Here is a 25,257-nt window from a genome sequence, read left to right as displayed (position 1 = left end):
GATGTTAAAAGTGAATTCTGGTTATGGTTGAAATAGGTTTGTTTGTATTAATGTTTCATTAAGACAGGCCTATATTTTAGTTTCATGATGCGGTAAGAACGTTCAAATAGCATAGGCTATTTTACATCAAGTCAAAGTATTTCAAAATGCATGTTCCTCGCCAGGCCTTTCAATTGTAGTTCCCCTCCTATCCAGCAGAGGGGCTGTGGGATTCTCAAGGCCGGACAGTAAACGGTCAGCCATCTGCCGCAGTCAGTAACAGGCAGCAAGTTGTAAGCGCGAGACGCGACGACGACTACAAGCCAGCAGGTCAGGAATGGAAAATGGAGGAATGCCCGAAGGATCTTGCGAGAACATATCATCGATAGTTTGATCTGGTATGTGGGTGAAATAATGCAATATAACAAATACTGGTGTCTGGATGTACGTGTGCATGGCGTATACAAATGTTTCTGTTGTGTTCTTGCGCGCCATAAAATGTAAGACTGTCGAGGATGGCCGAGACAAGGTTGAACATGGTGCAGCTAACGTTAGCTACAAGCTAACGTAACCTTGTTTACCAACGTTAACCGTTACTTATGCTAACGACTAGACTACTGTAGCTAGCCACACCGACTAGCTAACAGCATATACAGCACAACCACAGCGATCGATCGTCACTAGTATTTGTTTTGGATTTCGAAATAAATGTGCTTTAGTGCGTGCAAGGAAGGAGCAGTCACAGACGGTCGTTGTGTTCACATTCCTGGAGCAACCGTCTGGCACGCGGCTCAGCTCAGCAGTTGTTACTTCCTTGTAGGGTGGGAGACGAGAAAATGCACCCAACCGTCATTATTAGAGCACAATCGTTAATTCCGCCATTCCGTGTCGTCGAAAGTACGTGCTGATGATCGGAAAGGATTCCTCGTTTGATCGATGATGTATCTGCTGGTCTAAAGGTTTGCCTTTTCTGACATGCGGGTTATTAAGTAATCGGGTAACTTAATATGATAATACAATGCCTCCCAACTGATCTTCTTAACCGAAAATGCTTCTGCGTCTAAAATGGTGCTGGGAATAACGGTGTGCATATTTGATGTGGGTTTAGGGCCCTTCCTAGTGAGGCCGCCAGTACCTTGCATCGCGCACCTTTAGTAGCCTCGGAGACCAGACAACACAGGGCTTTCGGTCAGACAGCGACTAAACACGACGTTCCTGTTTAACGGCGTTTATTTTGCTCGGTTTACTTAACACTTTATCACGTGTTTGAACCTTTGTATATGTGATGGATCAATGGGCTCCTCCCATACTTTTTTCCTTCTTGGCAACAGAGTTTCTCCCTCTCACGTGGCACGGTATCGTGACCACATCCTTACAAAATTATTTGGCCATATAGATGGACCGCAGCGTCTTGACTTCTGCATGGGCATTGACGATAATGTCGCATGGTAGATGCTTGCGTTCAGTTTAAATGGAATAGCTGACCTCCATGTCGATATAATTTCACAATTTCACCAATTATGAATTTCCCTTGGTGTTCTAGAGACAACTGACTGCAGATTTGCCCCTCCAAGTCTGTATACTATGCAAAGCCATTACTGTATCTGCGGATAAATTAAACAAATGTTTGACGTAGCTTTCCCCGCCCCCATGTTTAATCTCCTTAAATATTGACTGTATATTAGTCTTGAATAACTGACTCAATGCTGCAGCAGCTCCTTTTCTACTAGGATTCATGTCTTGGTCGCTGATGTTGTTTTCTTCTGCAGATCCAGTAACTGCAGAGACTCTGATTAGGCTACTAACTAAAAGCATTTTTTTATATGAAGAAGTGCTGTGCTTTCCACCATTACTGAACTTGCGGGTACATACTTGGGCCATTTTTTTAAACAAAGTTTGTTATGAAAGGCCAGCAAATTTTGGCCCTGGATAATACAGATCATATACTCACAAATCACACCCGTGTGAAGTGAGTGGTGCAACTCACGCTACTGTACTGGCACACCCGGAAATCATCATATATACAGTTAATATTGCGTGTGTGTTCGGTTGTGCACAGGTGGTGAAAAATAACCATCCTGTTTTCAAGCTCGGACCCACCCAGCCACCCACACACAGCTCCGTAAGGGAGTGGTTGCACCACTAAAAAAAAAACGAGGTTTTATGATATGCCACCGCGGAACCTTTGTCTTTATGAAAGCTTGTTTGCTAACCAAGGTGTTAAGTTAACAATAACCATGGTCTGAATCAGTGTTTCTTCATTTCCTAAGGTGACTTTAAAGTGAACTTAAGCATGCCTAGGAAGGAAGATAGAATTGGCCATAATGTTAAAATTCCATTGTAGCAATGCTGTCTTAAGTGTTGCAATATTTTTTTTTTATGAACTGAAGAGTGACTCATAGCTGCTCTCTTGTTTTCTTCTGTAGACAATCAAATTGAAAGTAGTGGTTGACTCCATCATGGAGGAGAATGTGAGCCCTGAGCTCTCTCTAGCTCCAGAGCAGAGCCAGGACCATATGGCTAGCTGCTCACAAGGTATCTCGAATGAGCTTCTTTCCCTAATTAGTGAGGGGTGGTTGGTTTCATTGATAACTGGGCACAATTTAAGTGTTGGGTTTGATGTATTTTGGTGAATTGGGTTCAAGGGTAAGTGAAAATCACCTTTTTTTCCCCCTCCATTGTAGCTCTCTTTTTTATTTTTTTCCTCTTCTTTTTCACACTTCACCGTCACCTCCTTTTTTTTAAGGGTTAAGGCAGCACGACCACGAAGCAATCCTAAGTTTTATAGACATAAGAAAACTATATTGTGGCCCTCAGCCAACCATATTGCAATGTTCACGTGCCTCGTTTATTTGCCTCAACTTTCTGTTATTCTCTCAACAGCTGTTGCAGAACAGTTTCACGAGCAAAACGAAAATGCTACTCAAGACAAGATAGAGAAGCCAGAAAAATTGCCCAAGGCCACAAGTGAGGTGAAGAAGACCTGGGGATTCCGTCGGACGACCATCGCTAAGAAGAGAGACATGCCAGGGGAAACGGCTTCTGAGAGCCAAGAAAACCGTGGTCCCGTACGCCGTAGTGGTAGGCAGCCAAAACGTACCGACAAGTTGGAGGAGTTCCTCTCTACCTCCAAGAGAGGTGGAAGAAAGAGCGCTCCACCCAGCATTGAGAGTGGCGATCCCCCATCCCAAACGCCGACCGATGCGGAGACCGCCTCGGAGGCCAGCTTCGACGGCAACACAGACGCAAAGACTGTTGATGACGACAAGGCCGATTCTCCAGAGAGGCGGACAAAGAGCAGTGCCAAGAAACGGACCGTGGGGAGGACTCGGGACGGCAGGTGGACACGGAGTCGAGGTGGTGGAAGAAGTGCAGCCAGAGACTGCGGGAGCTCGGAGAACGAGGAGGACGGAGACACCGTCGACAAAACCCCGGTCCTCATAGCCGAAGAAAAGAAGGACCCCTGTTCCAAGCTGCTAGCAAGCGGGGACGTGGCCCAGCCTCCGCCAAAGCTGGACTCTGAGAAGGAGGAGGTCACGGAAGAGGGCACAATGGAACAAGATAACACGGATGACAAAGTGGAGCCAAGACCAGAGACTGAAGATAGCGAAGGGGAGAGCGATGATAGGCCGATGATAGGCCGTTTTGCAAAGCGAGGACCGATCAGAATTTATGTTAACAAGAAGAGGGTGGCCAAGAATTCTGCTCCTGTCAATAAAGCAACAACCGTCAATAAAATCCCTGCTACTACACCACTTGTTAAGAGCACCACTCCGGTCAACACCAAAGCAGTGCCAGCGGCACCGATGTCCAGCAAGTCCCAGGACGTGGAAGGGGGAAAGGAAGTCGATGAAGACTCTTCAACATCTACATCCTCATCATCCTCTGACGCAGACGACGGAGGATATGACCCCAATGCACTGTACTGCATCTGTCGGCAGAAACACAACAAACGGTACATTTTATCTGTCTTTGGTCCTACTTTTGTACTTTTTTGTTTGAGAAACACTAGTCCTCAATGTGTCCATGAGTCACTTGTGTGCAACTGTGCACGCCAGACAGTTTTTTTAAGTAGCTTGTCCCTCCTATATGAACACATTATAACTCATTGAAAACACTTTCTGATTCTGGTGACTGACATGGTCCTTTTTGTGTGAGGGGGACTTGTTTTTAAATTACATTATTATTAATTAATAAAACAAAAAATAAATGAAATCAGTGTCAAAAAACCCCTCAAATATCTAAATATTGAATCAAGCAACCTAAAAGTGTCTGGGTTGCACACCCAAGTTGGTATAGATGTTACAATGACCCCAGAAATGTTGCAATGTCTACCGCTTTCATTTTTGATCTACATTATTTTAATTAATTTTCTTATTGTATATTGTTCATTTTGATTGCTTAAAATGTTCTCAAATTGAAATCTAAATCAAATCGCAGTAAATGAAGCAAAACAATAGAGATGAATTGCAGCCCTTTGTTCTTTTAGTAATTTAGTAATTGCTCTTTAAAATTGCAGTCCTAGTCTGAAAGTATGCAGTTAACCTGAGTGAGAGCCATCTGCTCCTGACTTTCATTGCATGGTGATAATAACAGAATTGCCCTGTGTTCTGTCCAGGTTCATGATCTGCTGTGACCGCTGTGAGGAATGGTTCCATGGAGACTGTGTGGGCATCACAGAGGCCCGCGGACGCCTCATGGAGAGGAACGGGGAAGACTATGTCTGTCCCAACTGCACTGTGAAGAAAAGCCAAGTGGTCAAGCCAGCCACAGCGTCCCTGGCTGCAAGCACGGAGACCGGGAAACCCAGAGCAGATGGTGCAGCAGCAGCCCCTGCTGGTTCCACATTTGCTGCGGCCGGTAAAGTGGACCCCGTCGCTACGGCTGCCAGCCAAATGGACCCAGGCATCAAAGGCAGAATAGAGAAAGCCATCAATCCAACTGGGAAAAAGAGGATAAAGATCTTTCAGCCGGTAGGTGTTTTTTGTCAACTTCATTTTTTTAAGCCTGTGATATTATGGACTTTGAAAAGTTGTGTTGTGCATGTTGTAAGATTCTCTCTACTGACTTTGTGTCTTCCAGCAAGCCGCACAGCAGACACTGGGGCCGAAGGCAAAACCAACGGCAGAGCAGAAAGCTGTACCAGATGCAGTGCAGATAGTGGCCTCAAATGTGGAGCTGGACACAACACCAGCAGCGGTGGTGGTTCCCAAGGTACAGCAGACCATGGTTCCCAGAGTAGAGCTGCCCAGACTTCCCAAGGCAGAGCTGCCCACAGTTCCCAAGGCAGAGCCTCCGACGGTTCCCAAGGCAGAGCTTCCGACGGTTCCCAAGGCAGAGCTGCCCACATCGGTTCCCAAGGCAGAGCCGACATCGGTTCCCAAGGCAGAGCCGACATCAGTTCCCATGGCAGAGCCGACATCGGTTCCCAAGGCAGAGCCGACATCGGTTCCCATGGCAGAGCCGACATCTGTTCCCATGGCAGAGCCGACATCAGTTCCCATGGCAGAGTCGACATCGGTTCCCAAGGCAGAGCCGACATCGGTTCCCATGGCAGAGCCGACATCTGTTCCCATGGCAGAGCCGACATCTGTTCCCATGGCAGAGCCGACATCTGTTCCCAAGGCAGAGCCGACATCGGTTCCCAAGGCAGAGCAGATGGCAGAGGAATCTTCTCTTCCCAAATGTATCGGGCCTGGTTGTGAGAAAGATGCCCAACCGGACTCGGTCTACTGTGGCAACGACTGCATCCTGAGGCACGCTGCTGCGGCCATGAAGTCCATCACCACACCCAAGGAGAGGGCTCAGGCCAAGGCTCAGAAGAAAGGCACCAAGTCTGCACCCAAGGTAACTCGGGACAGACATTCTATGGCTTTTACCTGTCCCTGTCACAAAGATGTTGACATCACATCGATTTAACCCAATTTGCTTGCTATGTACAAATTGTACAGTATATAGTAGCATAACATTTTCATAATTCTTTAAATAAATATTTGAACATTTTCAGAAAACTTAAGTTAGAATTTAGAAGGTGTTTTTAGAAGCGGCCACAGTCTTAAATGGGTTAACAAAGGTTGTGCAGCGAATTGGACATAGACATTTATAGAATAGAAACTTAGCTTCATGAGAGATGTTATTTTGTCTCCATGGTAGTTGAAGTTGAAAAAGATAATCAATTAAACTAAACCTTTTTTGTAATAAAATAATTTGTTTAGTGATGTGTCATGTAAATGTGTGCCAGAAAAAGAAGAAAAATATATATTTACACACAAGCGTGCGCACACAAATTTGTAACATTTCAAAGTTAGAATGCTTGTTTTGTCTTTGTTTTGTCCACTGAAAAATTGAGGTCCGGTTTCCGTTTGGAGTCCACCCAAATTATGAGAATTTCTCATAATTTATTGCTTTATTATTTATTTTTACTAACATTTCATGTTCTGAATTAATAACATGGATTCATTGAATGATCAAGAAAATGATACAGATTAAAAAAATATAAAGTTGCAGCACTGTTAGAAATAGTTAGGATGCAGTAAATGCAAAATGTACCATCACACCACAACTGTATGTCCATATAACTGATGCCAGCACATGGTGATCATTAATAATAATATAATAATCCTGAAGCCATGGTCTTATACTCTTAAATTGGTTGTAAAACATGTACTATATTGGATTTGTTCTAATTTCTGATCAAAGAACTTTACTTAAATGTCTGCCTGCTGGATTCTTGTTCTTGAGAATTGTTTGTTTGCCCTCCTTTCTGAATGACCTTGATTACAAGTTATAACGCAATTTATTAAGATTTCTGTTGAGAGGGGGCATGGAATTTGATGTATTTTGTCATCTTTTATGTATGAAATATTTTCATATTTAACTTAATAACGTAATACATTTAATTTCATATTTAACAATGAACCAGCCTTCTTAAATACATATATTGTTGTTGTCAATTACTGTTAGCCAGATTAGCCATCTGCCCTAAGCATGAGGCCGGTATTTTCAACAGCTTTGTTTGATTGGATCATGCAATATGCCCTAAAAAAGAATCAAACAAGTGTTTTGGCATAATATGAAGATAGATGGAAAGTAAGCAATACGTTATCATGGCTTGTGCTTGGATAGTGAGATGGTGTGAGTTTTTCCCTAGAACTGGGTATTCAACATTTCAACATTTTAACATTTTGTAACAATCAAGAAAAAACGTAGGGCTATTGAATCCTCTTCAGAAGGTCTTTGCAAAGAAAAGGCACTGTTGTTGAATGTGATTCTAATGCCTCATAAGGGAAAACTTGTCTTAAAACCAAATATAACAGACACAAAAAATTATTCATAATGAAAACAATCTTTTGTTGCATCCCTATTAGAAGTGGGCATGGTGCAGTAAATTAAAATGCTAGTCTCACTTGCACAGTTTGGAGTTTTATTAGGATGCTAATCTTCCTGGGGTCCACACAGAACATAAAAACATGACATTCGACAGGAATGACATTACAAGACAGTGATAAATAAATAACATAAAATGCAAAAAAATAAGTCAATTTCCTAAAAACAATTTCATCCAGCTTTCTCCGATTCCCCATTTTCTTGGAAAAGAGAAAGAAAACAAAAACAATAAGAAATTAATTACATATTAACCTTCCATTCTCTTAAAGTAGAAAACTAAATTAGAGATATAAATTGAAACTATAATCCTAATCATGACTGAGTGTTTGTGTGTGTGTGGGTTCAAGACGCCTCTTCAATTGTCTCTTGAAACTTGATTTAATGTTTTTCTTTTGTGATCATATCTGGCAATTTGTTCCACTCAGCCATGGCTCTATACAGTGTATACACAGCATGGGGACAGTTTAAAAGGTTCCATTTAAAAAATGGTTTAGAATTATGTGAATTTGATGTAATTCTGACTAAGATAGGTGTTTCCAAATTATTCAATGCAACTGTCTTAATATCAGGACCCTGTAACCAAATGATCCTCAGTTGCAGAATCCTTCCTTTTATGCTGTCATTGAACTGACTCAGTGTGTCTGTGCATCCTACCAGAGAACAGCCACTGGTGGGAGGAGGAAGAGGAAGACGAGGAAGAAGTCCACAGAGGAGGAGCTGGCGTCAGACAGTGAGGAAGACGCCGATCCTGAACCAGAACACGAAGGTGAAGACGATGCAGCTGAAGAACCACCGGCCGCAGCATCCTGGTCCTGCGACCATAATTACAATGCAGTAACGCCAGAAAAGACTTCACCAATAGCACCAACAGTGTTAAACAAAAAGTGTATGTATCTCTTTGAAGGTCTTGACAAATCAATCCTAACCATCTGTCTCTTCACATTAGGGAATTGTGATACAGGGCAAATCTGTTGTATGCATTTGGCCGTTGCTGCAAAACCACATTGTCTTTTTCCATTATCATTTGTAAATGTGGTTCCTGTAATTCATTAGAGATGGTCCACTCATGGTGGAGAACCACCAAATAGTTTTATAGAAGAGCACACCCTGATATCAGTTTTTATTGATTTACAGAGTGTTATGAATTGGTTAATGTTAAAGTTGCTTGATGAATTATGCACATCATTATAAAAAGGTAAGTGCCAAATGTTGCTATAGGTAAGTATTATTCAGTAATCCTGAAGAGTTGTGTTTAGAATCTCATGGTTAAAACGTGAGTGTTTGGATGAAGACCTGTGAAAGTAACATGACAGTTGAATACACACAGCTTGTCATCACTTACTCTCAGTTTAACATAATACAGTTTCCATGAAATGTATGAATGTCGAGGAAAGGTTGATTCTGATGTGAGCGTGTCCAATTACCTATTTTATTTGCCTGTGCAAGTGTCCCTGCACCCTGATTCTTCAGCTATAATGTCGGTCTCAAAACAAGTCCTTCCCGTCTCTGCAGCAGGTAGGTTTCAGTGACTTTTTCTCCCTGATTTTTCAGGGACTCACTCAAATTTTACGCTCATATTGAGCTGATGACCAGCTCATATTGAGCTGATGACATCAGGAAAAAATGGCAGTCTAACCCTCAATTCTGAGAGTTAACATGGCTGGCCTTTTTCATACTTTTTTATGCTTGTTCAATGTCATGCATCACAACGTGGGAAACGTTGCTATAAAATAAAAGGTATTACGACAGATTTTGGATGCCTGGCTTGATTATGTGAGCAGTGTCGGATTGCTGTAGGATGTCCTGACCAGTTCAGCTCAGAGAAGCATAATGCCACTCCTCTACACACACACACAACACGCCAAGGAAATTTGACGAGCCGCCAGATGTGAAGTTGGGATTAAGAAGAACTTGATTCTGCCAGAGACCAGACCATCTTGGGATACTCCACTAAATTCAGAAAGGCGGCTGCAGCAGAAGATGGCACTTGAAGATGAGGCCATTGTACTCACACTTATTGGCGAGATTCACATTTAAACCTTTTGCACTCAACTGCATTTGATATTTGTTTGGATTGTGTTGAGAGTTTGCTTTTTGCTATGAAATGAGGACATTGTCATCTACGAGGACTCTTGGAAGGCAGTGTTAATGATTTGACCTGACAAATTTAAGTTCATAAAGAAATCACTGCTCAAAGAACCTAGAGTCTATCCATTATGATACAAGGTGTGCAACATATGTTTTATAGTTTGAGGAACAGACATGGTTCAGTGATTGGCTTATTTATGGCCCCATGCTATTTTGACGACGGAGCAGATTTATTTGCCATTCAGTAGATGCATCTTCTACTGCTTTGGGTCTACAATGTGGCTCTGCTTTTTAAAGAAAAATCTGAATTCACATTGTAGAAAATGACAATTTTAGCCATTAACGTGCACAAAGTGGGTTATACTTTTACAACCATTTTGAAATGGGACATGTTGTGAGGAACAAACATGGTTCAGTGAAATGGCTTATTTATGGTCTCATGTTATTTTGAACTTGGTGATATTGAATGAGGGAGAAGATTTATTTGACATTCAGTAGATGCATGTTCTACTGCTTTTTGGTTTAAAATGTGGCTGCTTTAAAAAAATAATCTTTGAATTCACATTGCAGGGCCAAATTATCCATTGGGCCGTGGCCAGGGGCCCTTGGCTCTCAGGGGCCCTTTGGGGAAACTGGGTTTGAGGCACGGCATTGGGTTTGAGGCCCTTCATTGGCCATTGATTGTGTTAGATTTAGGTAAAAGATGATAAATGTAAAAACTCTGCGCGCACGTGCGCTATGGGGATCCCCAAACACAGGCCCAGGGGCCCTTGTTGGGGTTAATCCGTCCCTGTCACATTGTAGAAAATGACTCTTTTAGCCATTAGCATGTGCACAACGTGTGGGTTATACTTTTACAACCATTTTGAAAATGGACAGGTTGTGAGGAACAAACATGTTTCAGTATTTATGGCCTCATTCTATTTTGAACTGGTGACTGATATTTTGAATGAGGGAGCAGATTTAGTTGACATTCAGTAGATGCATGTTCTACTGGTTTGGGTCTAGGCTCTGCTTTAAAAAAAACTGAATTCACATTGTAGAAAATTACATTTTTAGCCAAGTATGCAAAGTGTGAGTTATGCTGAAATGGGACATGATGTGAGGAAGAAACATGGTTCAGTGATTGGCTTATTTATGCCCTTGCGCTATTTTGAATTTGGTGACTGATATTTTGAAAGAGGGAGCAGATTTATTTGACATTCAGTAGATGCATGTTCTACTGCTTTGGGTCTATACAATGTGGCTCTGCTTTAAAATAAATCTGAATTCACATTGTAGAAAATGACTTAGCCATTAGCATGTGCACAATGTGCTGTTTATACTTTTACAACCATTTTGAAATGGGACATGTTGACAGCTGCATGAAAACACAAAGCTGATGAAAATAATTATATTATGGCCATCAGATTATCATAGAGTTGGTTAAAGTCTACAAATGAATTGCTCCACAGCGATGCTTCAATGAGCAGTTCTTAGGGATTGTGGATGGAGTGGAGAAAATCAATTGGCTAGTAGTGTAAAGTTGTTACTGCACCTATGGCTTGTGTTAGTGTTAAAAGTATGTTGATGTTTTATGAGATGTGGTAAGTTGTCTTGGTATTCAGGAAAGCGCAAACACATTTTCTCTGATAATTTACCTCCTAGATAACCACTACATGATTTTTAGTTTTAAGATGTCTTCTCAGAAATGCACTGAGTCAACTTTGACCCTGGTTTCAGCAGCATGTCCACATGAGAAATGTGACTTCACTGTGGGAAGGAGTTGCTTGTATGTTAATGCAGCCGAGCTGACAAGGAATGTACGTCATCAGAATTATTGGGTAAATGTTGGCACATAACAAGGGCTGCAACTAGACATGTGTTGAGCAAGTTGCTCATTCCCTCAGCTTCACAATCAAACATGGGCTTAAAATGTTGGGAAACTAACATCTTTGTCAATTGGGGTTACATTGATCTCTCCATTATCACCACCATTTCAACTGTTAAATTCAAGGCACTACCATTGAAACTGTATCGCCATCCTCTTCAAATAAAGAGGGCATTAAGAACAAGCTCGTGTCAGTTTTATTTTTTTATTTAAAAATATTTGGTTTATAGTGCTGAGATTGTTTGCAAAATATGTTCATGTAATTGTTTTTATTGATTGTCTCAAGGAAGTCCTTATGAACCTAAAATGGATCATGGCCTTTCTCAAAAGTCACTGTGATCAATGTGATTTAAATGTATTTTTTGCGATCTATGACTCAATGACCTCTAACAGTTGGTACACTCATTCCTTGTCTTGCAGCCATTAATGAAGTGTAAGTGGTTATGGCATCTATATGTTTTAACACTTTACTGTTGTGTTTGGTTTTCAGCTCCACTCAACGAAGAGAAGCAGACCGAAAAGGAGCCCAACGATCCAGCACCTGCTGAGAAGTCCACTACGACTCCAGTCAAAGCAAGTAAGAAGTCTCCAGGCACTAGAGGCCGTAAGAAGTCCCCAGCCGTCAAAGGAAGTAAGCGGTCCCCACGTGCCAAAGGGGGTAAGAAGTCCCCAGGGGTCAAAGGAGCGAAGGGTAAGAAATCTTCTCCTCAAGCCAGCGGCTCTAAGTCCTCCAAGAAACCAGTGACGCCACCTAGTAAGATGGCACAGTCCAAGAAACCGGGTCCATCACCTAGCCCATCACCCTACCCTTCCGGTCCCATTCACATCACGGGGGCGCTCAGAGTCCAGAAGTCCAACTTCACCATTCCTAAGAAGCAACCACAGCAAAAAGACTCCCACTTGGACAGTCAGTCATCCCCCAGAGTCTCATCTTCTCTGACCTCAGCCCCCTCCAACCACAGTCAGTCATCCTCCAGACCTCCCCAGACAGCAGCTTCAGCACCCTCCATGTCTCTTACGCCTCCACCCAATAATCAGATGAGAACGAACATCCGCCGCTCACTCACAGACATCCTCTACAAGAGGTGAGTGTCCTGCCAAGATTAAAACGTATTGTATGTAAGAATCATGGAATCCTACCCTGGTCCCTTGAATAAAATGGAAATTATGTTCATATCATGTATTGTAAACACTTGGCATTGGCATTTTGTATCACCAGGGTGAGTGACAGTGATGATCTGAACATGTCTGAGGTTGAGATGGCAAGGCTGTCCGTTGCCATTGAGAAGGAAATGTTCAAGCAGAGCCTTAACACGGACAGCAAGTACAAGAACAAGTACAGGTCGCTCATGTTGAACCTGAAGGATCCCAAGAACAAAGTGAGTCAAAGTAAACATGTCATAATTTGTATGGTTAGCCTTTTCACACATGCACGGCAGAATCAGATTATTTTGTGTAAATTAAATTGAATCGCACGTAGGGAAGCTAAGGATTATAGCTTGTCATAACTCATGTTAAAATACAGGAGCGTATACCTGCCCTTTTTGTTCCATTCCTAAGCTGCGCATGCAATGTGATGATTTGATTGGTTGAGCACAAAATGTGATGAACAGTTCAACCAGCTGAGCAGCATTCCTGATGCTGCTCTGACAAAACTCTGTCTAATCACTTATCAGAACAACTGATATTTCTAATTCTATTAATCTGTTCTGTAATATAAATATTTCATTCTCCTTTTTTGGGCGACTCCTCTGTGCACCACCAGAGGAGTGCTCAAGTAACACCAGTGGTACTAGTACCAGTGGTTGGGAACCTTGGATCCAACTGCATGCTTTAAAGACACGAAAAGAATAAGAAGATAGCTTGTCTTAATTATCATGATCTGTGCTCAATTTAAGTGGGAATAAATACCTGGCTCTGCCTCATTTATATGACGTTATAACGGCATATGTTTTCTCAGGGCTTGTTCTACAGGGTGGTGTGGGGTGAGGTCTCCCCGTTCAGGCTTGTGAGACTCAGTGCTGAAGAATTGCTCTCCAAAGAAATCTCTGAATGGAGGAAACCTGACCATCCTGAGGTAACTGTTATGAACGTTTTGCATAGAATCATTATTGGAAGCATAGTCTGAAGAGTTTCCTAGTGATCTTAAGATCGCTAACGCAAGTGTGCTATCTTTACACTTTCATTTGTTTTTGTTTTTGCAGAATGGACACCTGCCATTAGGGCTGGGTGTTGCGACAACCTCACGATCGATACGTATCACATGATAGAGAGGCCACAATACGATATGTAATCACGATACGCGTTGATTTTAAATGACCGTGTGTCCTACTAAATTTACTAGAGACCTAGACCACGACTGCCGATGTTTTGACAAATAAATTGTCCGAAAAGTTTTAAGTTTCCAAAACAATTTGAAAAAGTTAGTGGATAACATTTAAACAAAAAGCAAGAAAAAATTTGATGGATAAATGCAAATGATTTAATCATATATCGTAACTGTCAGAAACAGATTCTGATATTATTTTGTTTTTAAAGCCACGTCTCACACAGAATTTCCTGTCGTAACTATCGAACTATCGATATTACTATTATCGGCAAGGAATACGATACGATTATTGCCATATAGATTAATTGAACCCCATGTGCCAAAGTCTTCACCTGTGTAAACCACTTGGGTCAAAAAAGTAATACTCATATATCACTTCATTGTCATCACTAGGTCCAGAATGCCGGTGCTCGACCTCATTCAGGTCAGTCCAAATCCAGCCAGAGGCGTGAGTCTGGCTCTCACAGTGTTGACGTGGAGGATGCTCCACCAACGTCTGATGCTGATGTATGTATCTCTGCAACCTCTTCATCTGCTCGCATGGCTACTGCTGCAGTAAGTGGCAGCATGCACTCCTTTCCTTTCTACTCACATTTCCTATTTCATTCTGCTTGGGTTTGTCACTGCACAAAATAGTCTTACCAACTTTACAGGACGCTTTATATGCCAGAGATTGACCGATTAGTTGATTTGCACACTGTCCTGTTCCTTAACATGCTTTTCTCTACTTTAATCAACTGTGCCCAAAACTTTGTTATACCTAAAATTCCCTCCTGAATTTCCATCTCAGTCTGCCATTCTTTATTATTAGTTCAGTAATACCAATTACAATTGGATTTGAGGGAGATTTCTCGTTCCAATGTTCACAGGACCATGAGGATTTCAGCACCACTACTTCAGTCTCTGCTCAAGGGTCTGCTGTAGAGGGGAACGGTGGCGGCAGCATGCCAGACATTTTCAGTACAATGCTTAAGGACACCACGGCTGAACACAAGGCTCATCTCTTTGATCTCAACTGTAAAATCTGTACAGGTAAACCGGAATATTACATGATGTCTTGGTCCCTTTCAGCACCATAGATAGACTGATTGATTGAAGTATTCATTAACAGTTTGCAGAATTACAGTACATTTCAAGCACAACTCAATACAAAGACTGTTAACTGTGAGTGGACGACCCAATAAAGCATTACACTTAATATTTACAAGAGGGTCCACCTTGTTCAATTCATCAAAACATTTAGAGACGTACAAATATACACTAATATATAGCCAAAGAACAGAACAGGAATTAATCATAATACCATCCTCATCTTAATCAATTTTCCAGGCCAGAAGTCAGAAGATGAGCCCGCATCTAAGAAAGCGAAGCTGACCAAAAAACAGGACTTGCTCTCGGGTTATCAGCAACAGGATGTTGCTGATAAACAACCATCCTGGCCTGAGATTCCTGCAATAGACCCACTGGCCCAGCCGCATTACCAGGACATTACTAGCATGATAGCTCCACTTCAGGCCCCCACGCCTGTCAACATCCCTGCCGTCTCCTCTGTCACCATCACCCGCAGAGACCCTCGCATGAACCGACACAGCGCTGGTGTGACGGCCACTGTCACTGTCCCTGAAACGCCCACCGTGATGCCTGCCTCTACAGAGGCCGCCATCGTGGCGCTTTTTGCTCCAGTGGAGGTGGCTCCCAAGGGACCCTTACCGATGCCGCCAGCTGCACCGTCTTTGCTGACTGTGGCTAAAGCAGCCAAAACCAGGTATAAATCAATACAAAAGACTCTTGATTGGTAGCTTTGCTTGTAAAACCACTACTTGCATTGTTGTTTCCAGTATTGAGACCCTTAAGCAACGTTTTCTTTTGTCTTTCGTACATCCACACAGAATGTGAATATTACATGATGATAAAGCATAAATAAATATATATTTTAATCCGAACAAGGTAACATTTTCACTGTAAATATGAATAAAGGTATCAACTTGTATGAATGTGGAATCAACTATGATAGTGATACCAAATACTTTATTGTAATTTTCGTATTATTTATTCATTCTCAGTGTGTAAAGCCCTCAGATCATACATACACAGAGCAATATCACTCAAAAGTAATTTTTTCTTTCTTTTTTTCCCAGCACATCAGCGCTTGAGGGTGAAACTGCCATCTTCCTCCATGGTCAGGAGAAGATTTGGAAAGGTCTCATCAACATGCAGTCTGTGGCTAAGTTTGTCACGAAGGCCTATCTAGTTTCTGGATCCTTTGAATACTTGAAAGAGGTTTGTGATTTTGCATGTAAATATAGTAATATACACATGTATACTGTGCCCCTGGTAAAAAAAAAACATACGTGTGCGTGCGTGTGTGTGTGTGTAATCTGATAATTAAATTCTCATAAATAGGACAATCTCAAATGTGATTTTGCAGGATTTACCAGACACCATCCACGTGGGAGGACGCATATCTCCCAGCACTGTGTGGGATTATGTTGGGAAGCTGAAGACCTCTCTCTCAAAGGTTTGTTTGACAACGCTTTGTTTGAAAACGCTCTGAAAAGTGATTCAATTCACGCTTGGACTATGTGCATCTTTTAATCCCTTGAAAATGTTTTTGATGATCTGATTAATATACCGGTATGCAATTTAATTTACACCACAAAGTGACTGAAGATGTAATCTGTTTCACAACCAATCACACAACCAATTATTTGATTTGATCCAGTGGTTTTCAACCTTTTTTATGTCGAGGCCGATTATCTATTCAGCCTTTGAGCCAGGGCCCACCATTTGATCAGATTTTAGCCTAGCAGGCCCAAAAATAAAGAATATTTTGTTATTGTTGGATAAGATTTTGTCCACAATTCCATGCTGTATTGATGCGGTACCATAGTAGAGATAACACACAAACATTGATCAAAATAACACATTTTTCTAATTGTGTAGACCTCTTGTAAATTAAGTAATGCGGATGTTTAACAATACTTGAGAGCGTACAATGAAAAGCGTGCAATGAATGAAATGAAAACCATACAATGAAAAGTGGACCCTTTGATTTAATTGTACACTCAACAGTTAAGGATTTTTTTAGGGTCCATTTGGTTACCAACTCTCCATCATTTAGCTGGGTACCACCTGGAACAACCCCCCCCCCCCCCCCAGGACCACTGGTTGAAAATCACTGGACTAATTGATTATTCAATTAGTCTGGGGGCCACTCAGTCACAACATCTCTCTCACTCTCTACCTTTCTCTCTTTTGTGGCTGTCCTCAGGAGCTGTGTCTGATTCGTTTCCACCCAGCAACGGAGGAAGAGGAAGTGGCGTATGTCTCTCTCTTCTCTTATTTCAGCAGCAGAAAACGCTTTGGCGTGGTGGCCAACAATAACCGCCGCATCAAAGACCTCTATCTAATCCCACTGAGTGCCAAGGAGCCATTGCCCGCCAAGCTCTTACCCTTTGAGGGGCCAGGTAAGATTTCACTGGGATTACACTGCAAATCTAGAATCATAACCCATTCTGACCTGAGATCAGATTCATACGAGGTTTCCACTGGACACACACTGGTCTGATTAACCCATTCTGACCTGATATCAGACTCTAAAAATGTCAGTCGTTCTTCGATTTTTCAAAAATAGCAGACCTACAAGCTCGTAGCGCGCCACTCGGTGGCGCGCTATGAGCTTGTAGATCTGCTATTTTTCAATAGCTAAAGCATAACATGATGCTATCACCAAAATGGGTTCCCGGTCAGAATGGGATAATTATGTTGTGTTTTGAATGTAACTGTAGAAATGTAAATGGTTTTTTTTCTGTCAAAAATTATAGTTTGTGATATTTTGTATTTATCACTGGAGGCAGGTTACCCACTTTCAGCTGGCGGTCCCTATTTCTGCCATGTCTCATTATAGGAAGAACAAAAGCAGATTTACAAGCTTATGGGTCAAATGAGAACTTCTATTATTTCTAGTTTGTACTGTAGGGGGCACTCCTGTGCTCTTGGTGTTCCACATTCACCTCTGTACATGTGACCACTTATGTGTACTCTACTGTTTTTCCATGTAAATGTCTTTGTATCACTCATGTTTCTTATAATTTGTAATAAAGGAAGTTGTGCATCGCAGGTGGGTGCCATTTTAGTTCAGTCTCAGCTTGTTGTTTCTTTAGGGTTAACTCTTAACTTGATATCTAAGTGCTTTGTACCTCCATGCTGAACATTTTCCCAGCATACCTTGCTGCAGTACTGGATATAGCATCTCTCTGGACATCTGGACTAAAGCATCAATCATCAAACCATGATACTAGACCACACATCATAAATACTGTATATAGAGGGTATGCGCATGCATAAAGTGAGTGGCAAAGGGAGTTTAACGTTGTTTAATGCAACCAGATAGGAGTTTTAGTAGTAGTTTGTGGTAGTTTTTCTGCCACTCGGTAGGCTTCTGGGTATGATGATTAGGGGTGGGCGATATTGTGATAAATATCGTCGAGACAATACAATGTCTCCACGATATGGCTTTTCAGAGATATCGTGTATATATATCCGGATACAATGAATGCACATTCTATGATTTTGAAGTATTTTGGTCTAAATGGTCTGTTACTACTATTACTTTTAGTTTGTGTTACCTTGTAGGTGGTTGAACTGTTCATCACATTTTGTGCTCAACCAATCAAATCATCACATTGCATGGTACAACGTTCACACAAAGCTGTCCATAGGAGGGGCTCAAAAAAGAACCATGAGAAAGTATCGTGATGATCTTATATCGTGATACTGCTTGAAAAGAATATTGTGGTATTTTTCCATATCGCCCACTCCTAATGACGATGATGTCACGCGCATACCCTCTGTCAGAGGAGACAATATCGCCCATTCTCAAAGACGGATCCACTCATCCACATCCTGAACATTGGATACAGAAAGAGGACTCCCTAAATACTGAGAATGAATAAAGCAACATTATACAACTGCATATATTCTATTGTGTATAGTATACTGTATATGAACAGTAAATTGGTACATCTTCATTGATATTATAAGAAACTCCTTTACAAACTCCTTTACAAATTACTCATGACAACACAAGATGATTTGATTTGATAAAGGATGTCAATGCAAGAATATTCATCCCTGGATTATTTGGATGTAGTGGTAATATTCCTGAAGTTGTATCTTCAAAGTCACAAGCACAGACAAATAATGTCATATTGAGAGATGTATTATATTACATTTGTCATTGGTTGTCTGGTATGAAATGCATTGCGCCAACAAGTGGTTAACTCATTGTCAGGCCTCCTGGTTTAAAGGGTTATTTTCTTTCATCAATGATGATGGTTGTGTTTTATTTATTTTCTTTTATATCCGTTATTGAACAATTCATTAATTAGTAACTGATGTATTACTGTCTGTTTAATTGCAAACTAGGTTTGCCTGACAACAGTATACTGTGTTAATTGTTTGTTTTTATTGGTAATGTATGTAAAGAAAGCTCTCATTTCTATTTGTCCATTTATGTGATCATTACATTTCTGAGATTTACGTGTTTTACATGTTGTATGTATAACTAGTTCTTAAAGTAAATTGTATGTTCATAGTACACACACACACACACACACACACACACACACACACACACACACACACACACACACACACAGAGACAGACAGACACGTAAATTCCCATGTGACTCCATCAGAGCTGGTCTTTTCTAAGTTGTTTTATTCCTTTCTGTCTTACAGGGCTTGAACCTGCACGTCCTAACCTGCTTCTGGGCCTGCTGATCTGCCAGAAGGAGAGAAAGCGGGCTGGTTCTCTGGTAGAAGGTGATGAGAAACGTTCCAAGACCCACACTAGAGATGTGGATGAAACTGGACTTCCAAAACCATCCACCTTGGTCAAAGCTGAGAAAGGTGTACGGCAGAGCCTGGAAGTTGCGTTCAGCAAAACTCCCCCAGGATCACCGCCAACCCTCGGTTTCTCAGATACCACTGGCAGCCCTGTTACTGCTTCATCCGTCCTGTCCATCTTGTCTTCTGTCAAAGTACCTCCCGCGTCCACCATGACGGGCAGAGATTCCCCATCCTCAGGGGGCTCTGTTGCTTCTACAGCAGCCAGTGCCACGCCTCTTCAGACTATCCTCAAAACTCTCTTTGGGAAGAAGAAGCATGACTCGGCCTCCAACTCTCCCTCTGATCAGGGTGGGGAAGGCTCCCTCCCACCTGCTACAATGCTAGATCCCATTGTCCAGCAGTTTGGACAGATATCCAAAGAGGACCAAGAGGATGAGGATGAGGATGACCGGCCATATGACCCAGAGGAAGAATATGACAACGGCAGGGGTTACATTCCACCTAAGAAACCTGTTGATGTGGTCAAAGCACCTGAGGTGTGTAAGCAGCCTGAAGAGATGGTCAGTGAGGTGGATGATGTGGCTTACGACCCAGAGGATGACTCCATCTTTGATGACGTCAAACCAGCTGTCCCCGACCAAACAAAGGCCACATCTGAAGGATTGACTGAACCACAAAGATTGACTGAACCACAAAGATTGACTGAACCACAAAGACTCCCTGAGAGCCTCAGCAAGCTGTTTGAGGATCAGAAAAAGCACAAGGAAAAAGGAGAGCAAGACAATCTACAAATTACGTGCACAGGGACTTCAATTACCTCATTCTCCCTCACAGACACTCTATTAACACAGCCTACAAAGTCACTTCTAGTCAATAGTCAGCTGCTGCAACTGGGCAAACAGGTTGAAGAACTAGTAAAGTCTTCATCTGTTGCTCCTTTGATCAATGAGAGAAGAGACCCACGACAGAGTAAGGACCCTCGTCAGGCTGTAGCTACCACGAAATCGACAGATGAACCGGAGGAGAAAGAGGAGTCACCTGCTCTGATTACGGAGCAGGTGAGTGAGGTGACCACTCCACCAATACTGCCTCCAGTTGAAGAACCACAGGATGAGGAGGTAGAGGAGGTTGAACACACAGAGTCTCCACAAGAACAAGAAGAAAAAACACTGCAAGAGGTAGAGGAGGAGGAGGAGGAGGAGGAGGAAGAAAGTGAGCCGCTTCCATTCTTGGATTCAGACAAGGTAGAGGTGTCAATTCCCTTGTTAGGAGAGAAGATGGAACATGATAAGGGGGTCAACTGCAGGGAGGAAAAAGCTAAAAATGAGGAAGCCGAGTCAGCCAAGGCTGAAACTGAGAAGGACAAGTACAATGTGTGGCCCAATGCTGCCAGTATTTTAAAAGCTGGTGAGGATTCAATGTATGTCCAGGACACTGAAGATTCACCCACTGACTATTATAATACATCTTCAAACATCTCTACAGTAACATCCGCAATCCCTGTACTTGTTCCGAGCTCTGTGATGGATGACAATCGTTCTTCCTACATGTCCCACATGTCACATGTGATGGATGACAGTCGTTCTTCCCACAGGTCCCAGATGTCACCACCACATTTCGTAAATGAATATAGACCTCCAGCAGCTGACATTCCCGTTCCAACTCGCTTCTCCCCACAGAGTCGCCCTCCGATGCAGAGACCACCCCCAATGAATAGGCCACCACCAATGTCTAATATGGCTCCGGCCATGCAAGGCCACCCCCCAATGCAGGGACCCCCTCCACACATGCAGGTTCCTCCTACCATGCATGGTCCTTCCCCCATGCAAGGTGACAACAGCCAGAAGTATGGCCGTCCTCAAAGTACCTATCCTCCATATCAGAACCAGTGGGGAGGCTCCCAGCAGCAACCACCTCCTGGACCTCCTCCCCAGAATGTTATGGCACCTAGGGGGCCACCGCCATTCCCACCAATGGGTCAGAGAGGACCACCTCCTCAGATGTTTGATCCATCCAGGCCTCCTCAGCACATGAGACCGCAAGGTCCCATGCCTCCTCAGCACATGAGACAGCAAGGTCCCATGCCTCCTCAGCATTTGGGACAGCAAGGTCACGTGCCTCAGCATATTGGACAGCAAGGTCACGTGCCTCAGCATATTGGACAGCAAGGTCACATGCCTCAGCATTTGGGACAAGGTCCCGTGCCTCAGCATTTGGGACAACAAGGTCCTGTGCCTCAGCATTTGGGACCACAAGGTCCTCAGCATTTGGGACCACAAGGTCCTCAGCATTTGGGACCACAAGGTCCTCAGCATTTGGGACAACAAGGTCCTCAGCATTTGGGACCACAAGGTCCTCAGCATTTGGGACAAGGTCCCGTGCCTCAGCACATTAGACAGCAAGGTCCCATGCCGCCTCAACACATTGTACAGCAAGGCCCTCTGGGCCATCCTCCACCTCAGAACTTTGATGGACAAAACAACGCACCTCCCCCAAGATTCACCGGTCCTCCTCCACCGTTCAGTTTCTCTGGATCCAGAGGCCCTCCACCGCAATTCACTGGGCCACCTCCTGGTCACTTTGATAACAGATTACCCACGCCGTCCCACTTCCCTGGACCCCGGGGTCCCCCGCCATCTCAGTATGGGGCTCATGGCTCCCAACCACCAATTATAGACCCAACACGAGGGCCTGGAGATCAGAATAACAAAGACAGTGCCGGCCCTTACAAACAGGGCATCGACCAACATCAGAACCAGAATCCTCTTCCACACATGTACAAAGACAACCAGGCCCCTACACCAGGCCACCAGGCACACAGAGGTCCCCCTGCAAACCAGTATGAGGATAGAAGGGGGCCATCTCCTAGTGGGGAGATGAGTGGACCACATTTCCACCCACATAGCCAGTATGGGAGCACTAGAGCACGCTCTCCACCGCCACACAGAGGATCTTTCGATGACCACAGAGGTCCCCCCACTCAAGACAACAGGGGGCACCCACCTCAGCACTTCAGTGGGTCAGAGCGGTACCGCCTTGATAATAGAAATTCTGATGACAGACCTGCTCGTCACAGTGGGCCTCTACTGCCGTCTGATGACAGACCTGCTCGTCACAGTGGGCCTCTACTGCCGTCTGATGACAGACCTGCTCGTCACAGTGGGCCTCTACTGCCGTCTGATGACAGACCTGCTCGTCACAGTGGGCCTCTACTGCCGTCTGATGACAGACCTGCTCGTCACAGTGGGCCTCTACTGCCGTCTGATGACAGACCTGCTCGTCACAGTGGGCCTCTACTGCCGTCTGATGACAGACCTGCTCGTCACAGTGGGCCTCTACTGCCGACTCCTCAGGACGGCCCCATACTTCCGCCTGGTCGCCCGGGAGGCCGCAGTCCAGACCTGCACAGGGAGGAGCACTGGCGCCGGCACTCACCTGACATGAGGAGAAGTGGCCTGCTGCACCTCTCTGAGGAGAGGCAGAAGGAACCGCCCGAGGACCGCCGAAGGGACAGGGACCGAGAAGGCTCAGAGCCTCGTAGCGGAGACAGGCTCAGTCGCTTTGACGGAGGGCACCGAGAGCCACCTCCTGGCCTGCTGCACCTCTCTGAGGAGAGGCAGAAGGAACCGTCCGAAGACCGCCGAAGGGACAGGGACCGAGAAGGCCCGCATGGCGGCAGGCCATCATGGGACAGAGGCCAGAGCAAGCGCTGGAGCCGAGAGCGGGAGTGGGACAGCGAACGTAGTCGAGAAAGAGACCGCAGTAGAGGCAGAGAGGGAGAGAGATACAGGGAGCTGGAGGGAGAGCGACGCAGGGAGCTGGAGGGAGAGAGACGCAGGGAGCCGGACGGAGAGAGACGCAGGGAGCCGGACGGAGAGGGACACAGGGAGCCTGAGGTTGAGAGGCGCAGGGAGCCTGAGGTTGAGAGGCGCAGGGAGCCTGAGGTTGAGAGACGCAGGGAGCCTGAGGTTGAGAGGCGCAGGGAGCCTGAGGTTGAGAGACGCAGGGAGCCTGAGGTTGAGAGACGCAGGGAGCCTGAGGTTGAGAGACACAAGGAGCCTGAGGGGGAGAGACACAGGGAGCCTGAGGTTGAGAGGCGCAGGGAGCCTGAGGTTGAGGGACGCAGGGAGCCTGAGGGAGAGGGACACAGGGAGCCTGAGGGAGAGAGACACAGGGAGCCGGAGGCAGACAAGAGGAGGGAAAGAGACCAAGACAGGGACAGAGAACGAGACCGGGACAGAGGCAGAGAAAGGGATCCCGACAGGAGAGACCATGACAGAGACAGGGATACCGACAAGAAAGACCATGACAGAGACAGGGATACCGACAGGAGAGACCATGACAGAGACAGGGATACCGACAAGAAAGACCATGACAGAGACAGGGATACCGACAAGAGAGACCATGACAGAGACAGGGATACCGACAGGAGAGACCATGACAGAGACAGGGATACCGACAAGAGAGACCATGACAGAGACAGGGATACCGACAGGAGAGACCATGACAGAGACAGGGATCCCAGGGCTCCCGACAGGAGAGACCATGACAGAGACAGGGATCCCAGGGCTCCAGACAGGAGAGACCATGACAGAGACCGACTGAGGAACCGTGAGCGCGACAGAGAACGCGACCGTGACAGAGAACGAGACAGGCGAAGCCGAGACGATAGAAGAGAGCGGTCCAGAAGCAGAGACAGAGATCGCGGGAAAGAGCGGAGAGACAAGGATAGGGACAGAGACCGTGACCGGGACAAAGAACGTGATCGTCGGGACAGGAGTAGGAGCAAAGAAAGGAAGAAGGACAGTAAACATGAGGCCTCCAAAGAGAGAAATAAATCCGCAGAAAAGGAGAAAGGTGAAAAGGAGAAAGGTGAAAAGGAGAAAGGTAAAAACACGTCCTAGGCTCTCTTTCCAGAACACTATAATACTGTCCTAAAAAAAGACTTTTCAACCATCACCAGTCTGTCTCACACCTGTAAATATACTTTGAGGATATTTCCATATTATGTTGGTATGTTCCTACTAGAAATGTCTAACGTTATTTTTTGTGCCACTTACAATATTAGTTTGTTTTATCACATTTCAAGAAGCCGAGGGCCATTTGAGTTGTATGCAAAGCCTATTACATACAGTGCACCATTCAACAAACTGTCAAAAGCATTTTTTTTTAAAGAACCACATAATAAATAACAAATTATTACTTATCATCCATGGTATGTAAATATGAATGTATTTGTGTATATTCTGATGTTTTTAATCAAACTTTTCTAAGTAGAGAAGATTTAAGCCATATATTTGGAATGGATAATGTGAAAGATTAGGAAACACTGCATAACTCTGCCGCCATTGCACCATACTACAGTGTGTGTATATGTTCAGCAGCTTTCCACTGAAGGGTTCCATCTTCAGTACCGGTCATGGACTGTTGTTTTTGAAGTCTCGATTTTGCTTAAGCTTAATCTCAATCAGTTAAATAAATCATCTTTTTTGACATGTGTGTCTTGTGCTTCATTTTTATGTGAAGGGTCAGGTTTGTTATTTAAAGTGTTGGCATACACTTGTTTAGTCAAGACCATGATACCATGTATTGGTTTCAGAAGATATTTATTGTGTGTTATGTGACATGTTTCCTAATGTATATTATATATGCATACAGATCAACCAATTATCAGTCCATTGAAACCTACTGTAATTTATCTTTGGTATGTGAATATGTTGTAATTTCGATAATCAACAGTACAGCAGTCTGA

The 25,257-nt window shown here is 43.9% G+C and overlaps 1 protein-coding gene across 3 annotated transcripts; it reads left to right on the top strand.

The window, feature by feature from the left end:
- The first annotated feature begins 255 nt into the window (after window positions 1-255).
- Window positions 256-24,998, top strand: dido1 (death inducer-obliterator 1). 3 transcript variants are annotated; one of them, XM_080788785.1, is made up of 16 exons: window positions 311-377; window positions 2,406-2,514; window positions 2,863-3,934; window positions 4,598-4,952; window positions 5,062-5,826; window positions 8,023-8,251; window positions 11,814-12,408; window positions 12,543-12,702; window positions 13,284-13,400; window positions 14,046-14,159; window positions 14,522-14,684; window positions 14,982-15,417; window positions 15,791-15,932; window positions 16,081-16,170; window positions 16,924-17,119; window positions 19,395-24,998. In XM_080788785.1, exons 2-16 carry the CDS (start codon window positions 2,439-2,441, stop codon window positions 24,407-24,409), a joined length of 9,525 nt encoding a protein of 3,174 aa, XP_080644911.1. In that variant the 5' UTR covers window positions 311-377; window positions 2,406-2,438; the 3' UTR covers window positions 24,410-24,998. The 3 variants fall into 3 exon arrangements, with proteins under 3 accessions (XP_080644912.1, XP_080644911.1, XP_080644910.1); XM_080788784.1 differs by having other exon boundaries at window positions 14,046-14,207; XM_080788786.1 differs by lacking the exon at window positions 2,406-2,514 and having other exon boundaries at window positions 256-377; window positions 14,046-14,207.
- Window positions 24,999-25,257: the final 259 nt, after the last annotated feature.

This window comes from Protomyctophum bolini (assembly GCF_963924005.1).
Source record: "Protomyctophum bolini genome assembly, chromosome: 2".
NCBI lineage: Eukaryota > Metazoa > Chordata > Actinopteri > Myctophiformes > Myctophidae > Protomyctophum > Protomyctophum bolini.
Note: the sequence above shows the minus strand (reverse complement) of the source record. Positions and strands in the feature narration are given on the sequence as shown.

Excerpts from the sequence above, each read along its gene's own strand:
- dido1 (XM_080788784.1), top strand. The coding sequence starts at position 2,439 with ATGGAGGAGAATGTGAGCCCTGAGCTCTCTCTAGCTCCAGAGCAGAGC. Across the intron at positions 2,515-2,862 it reads TATGGCTAGCTGCTCACAAG|CTGTTGCAGAACAGTTTCAC; the intron begins GTATCTCGAATG and ends TTCTCTCAACAG. Across the intron at positions 15,933-16,080 it reads CCTTTGAATACTTGAAAGAG|GATTTACCAGACACCATCCA; the intron begins GTTTGTGATTTT and ends GTGATTTTGCAG.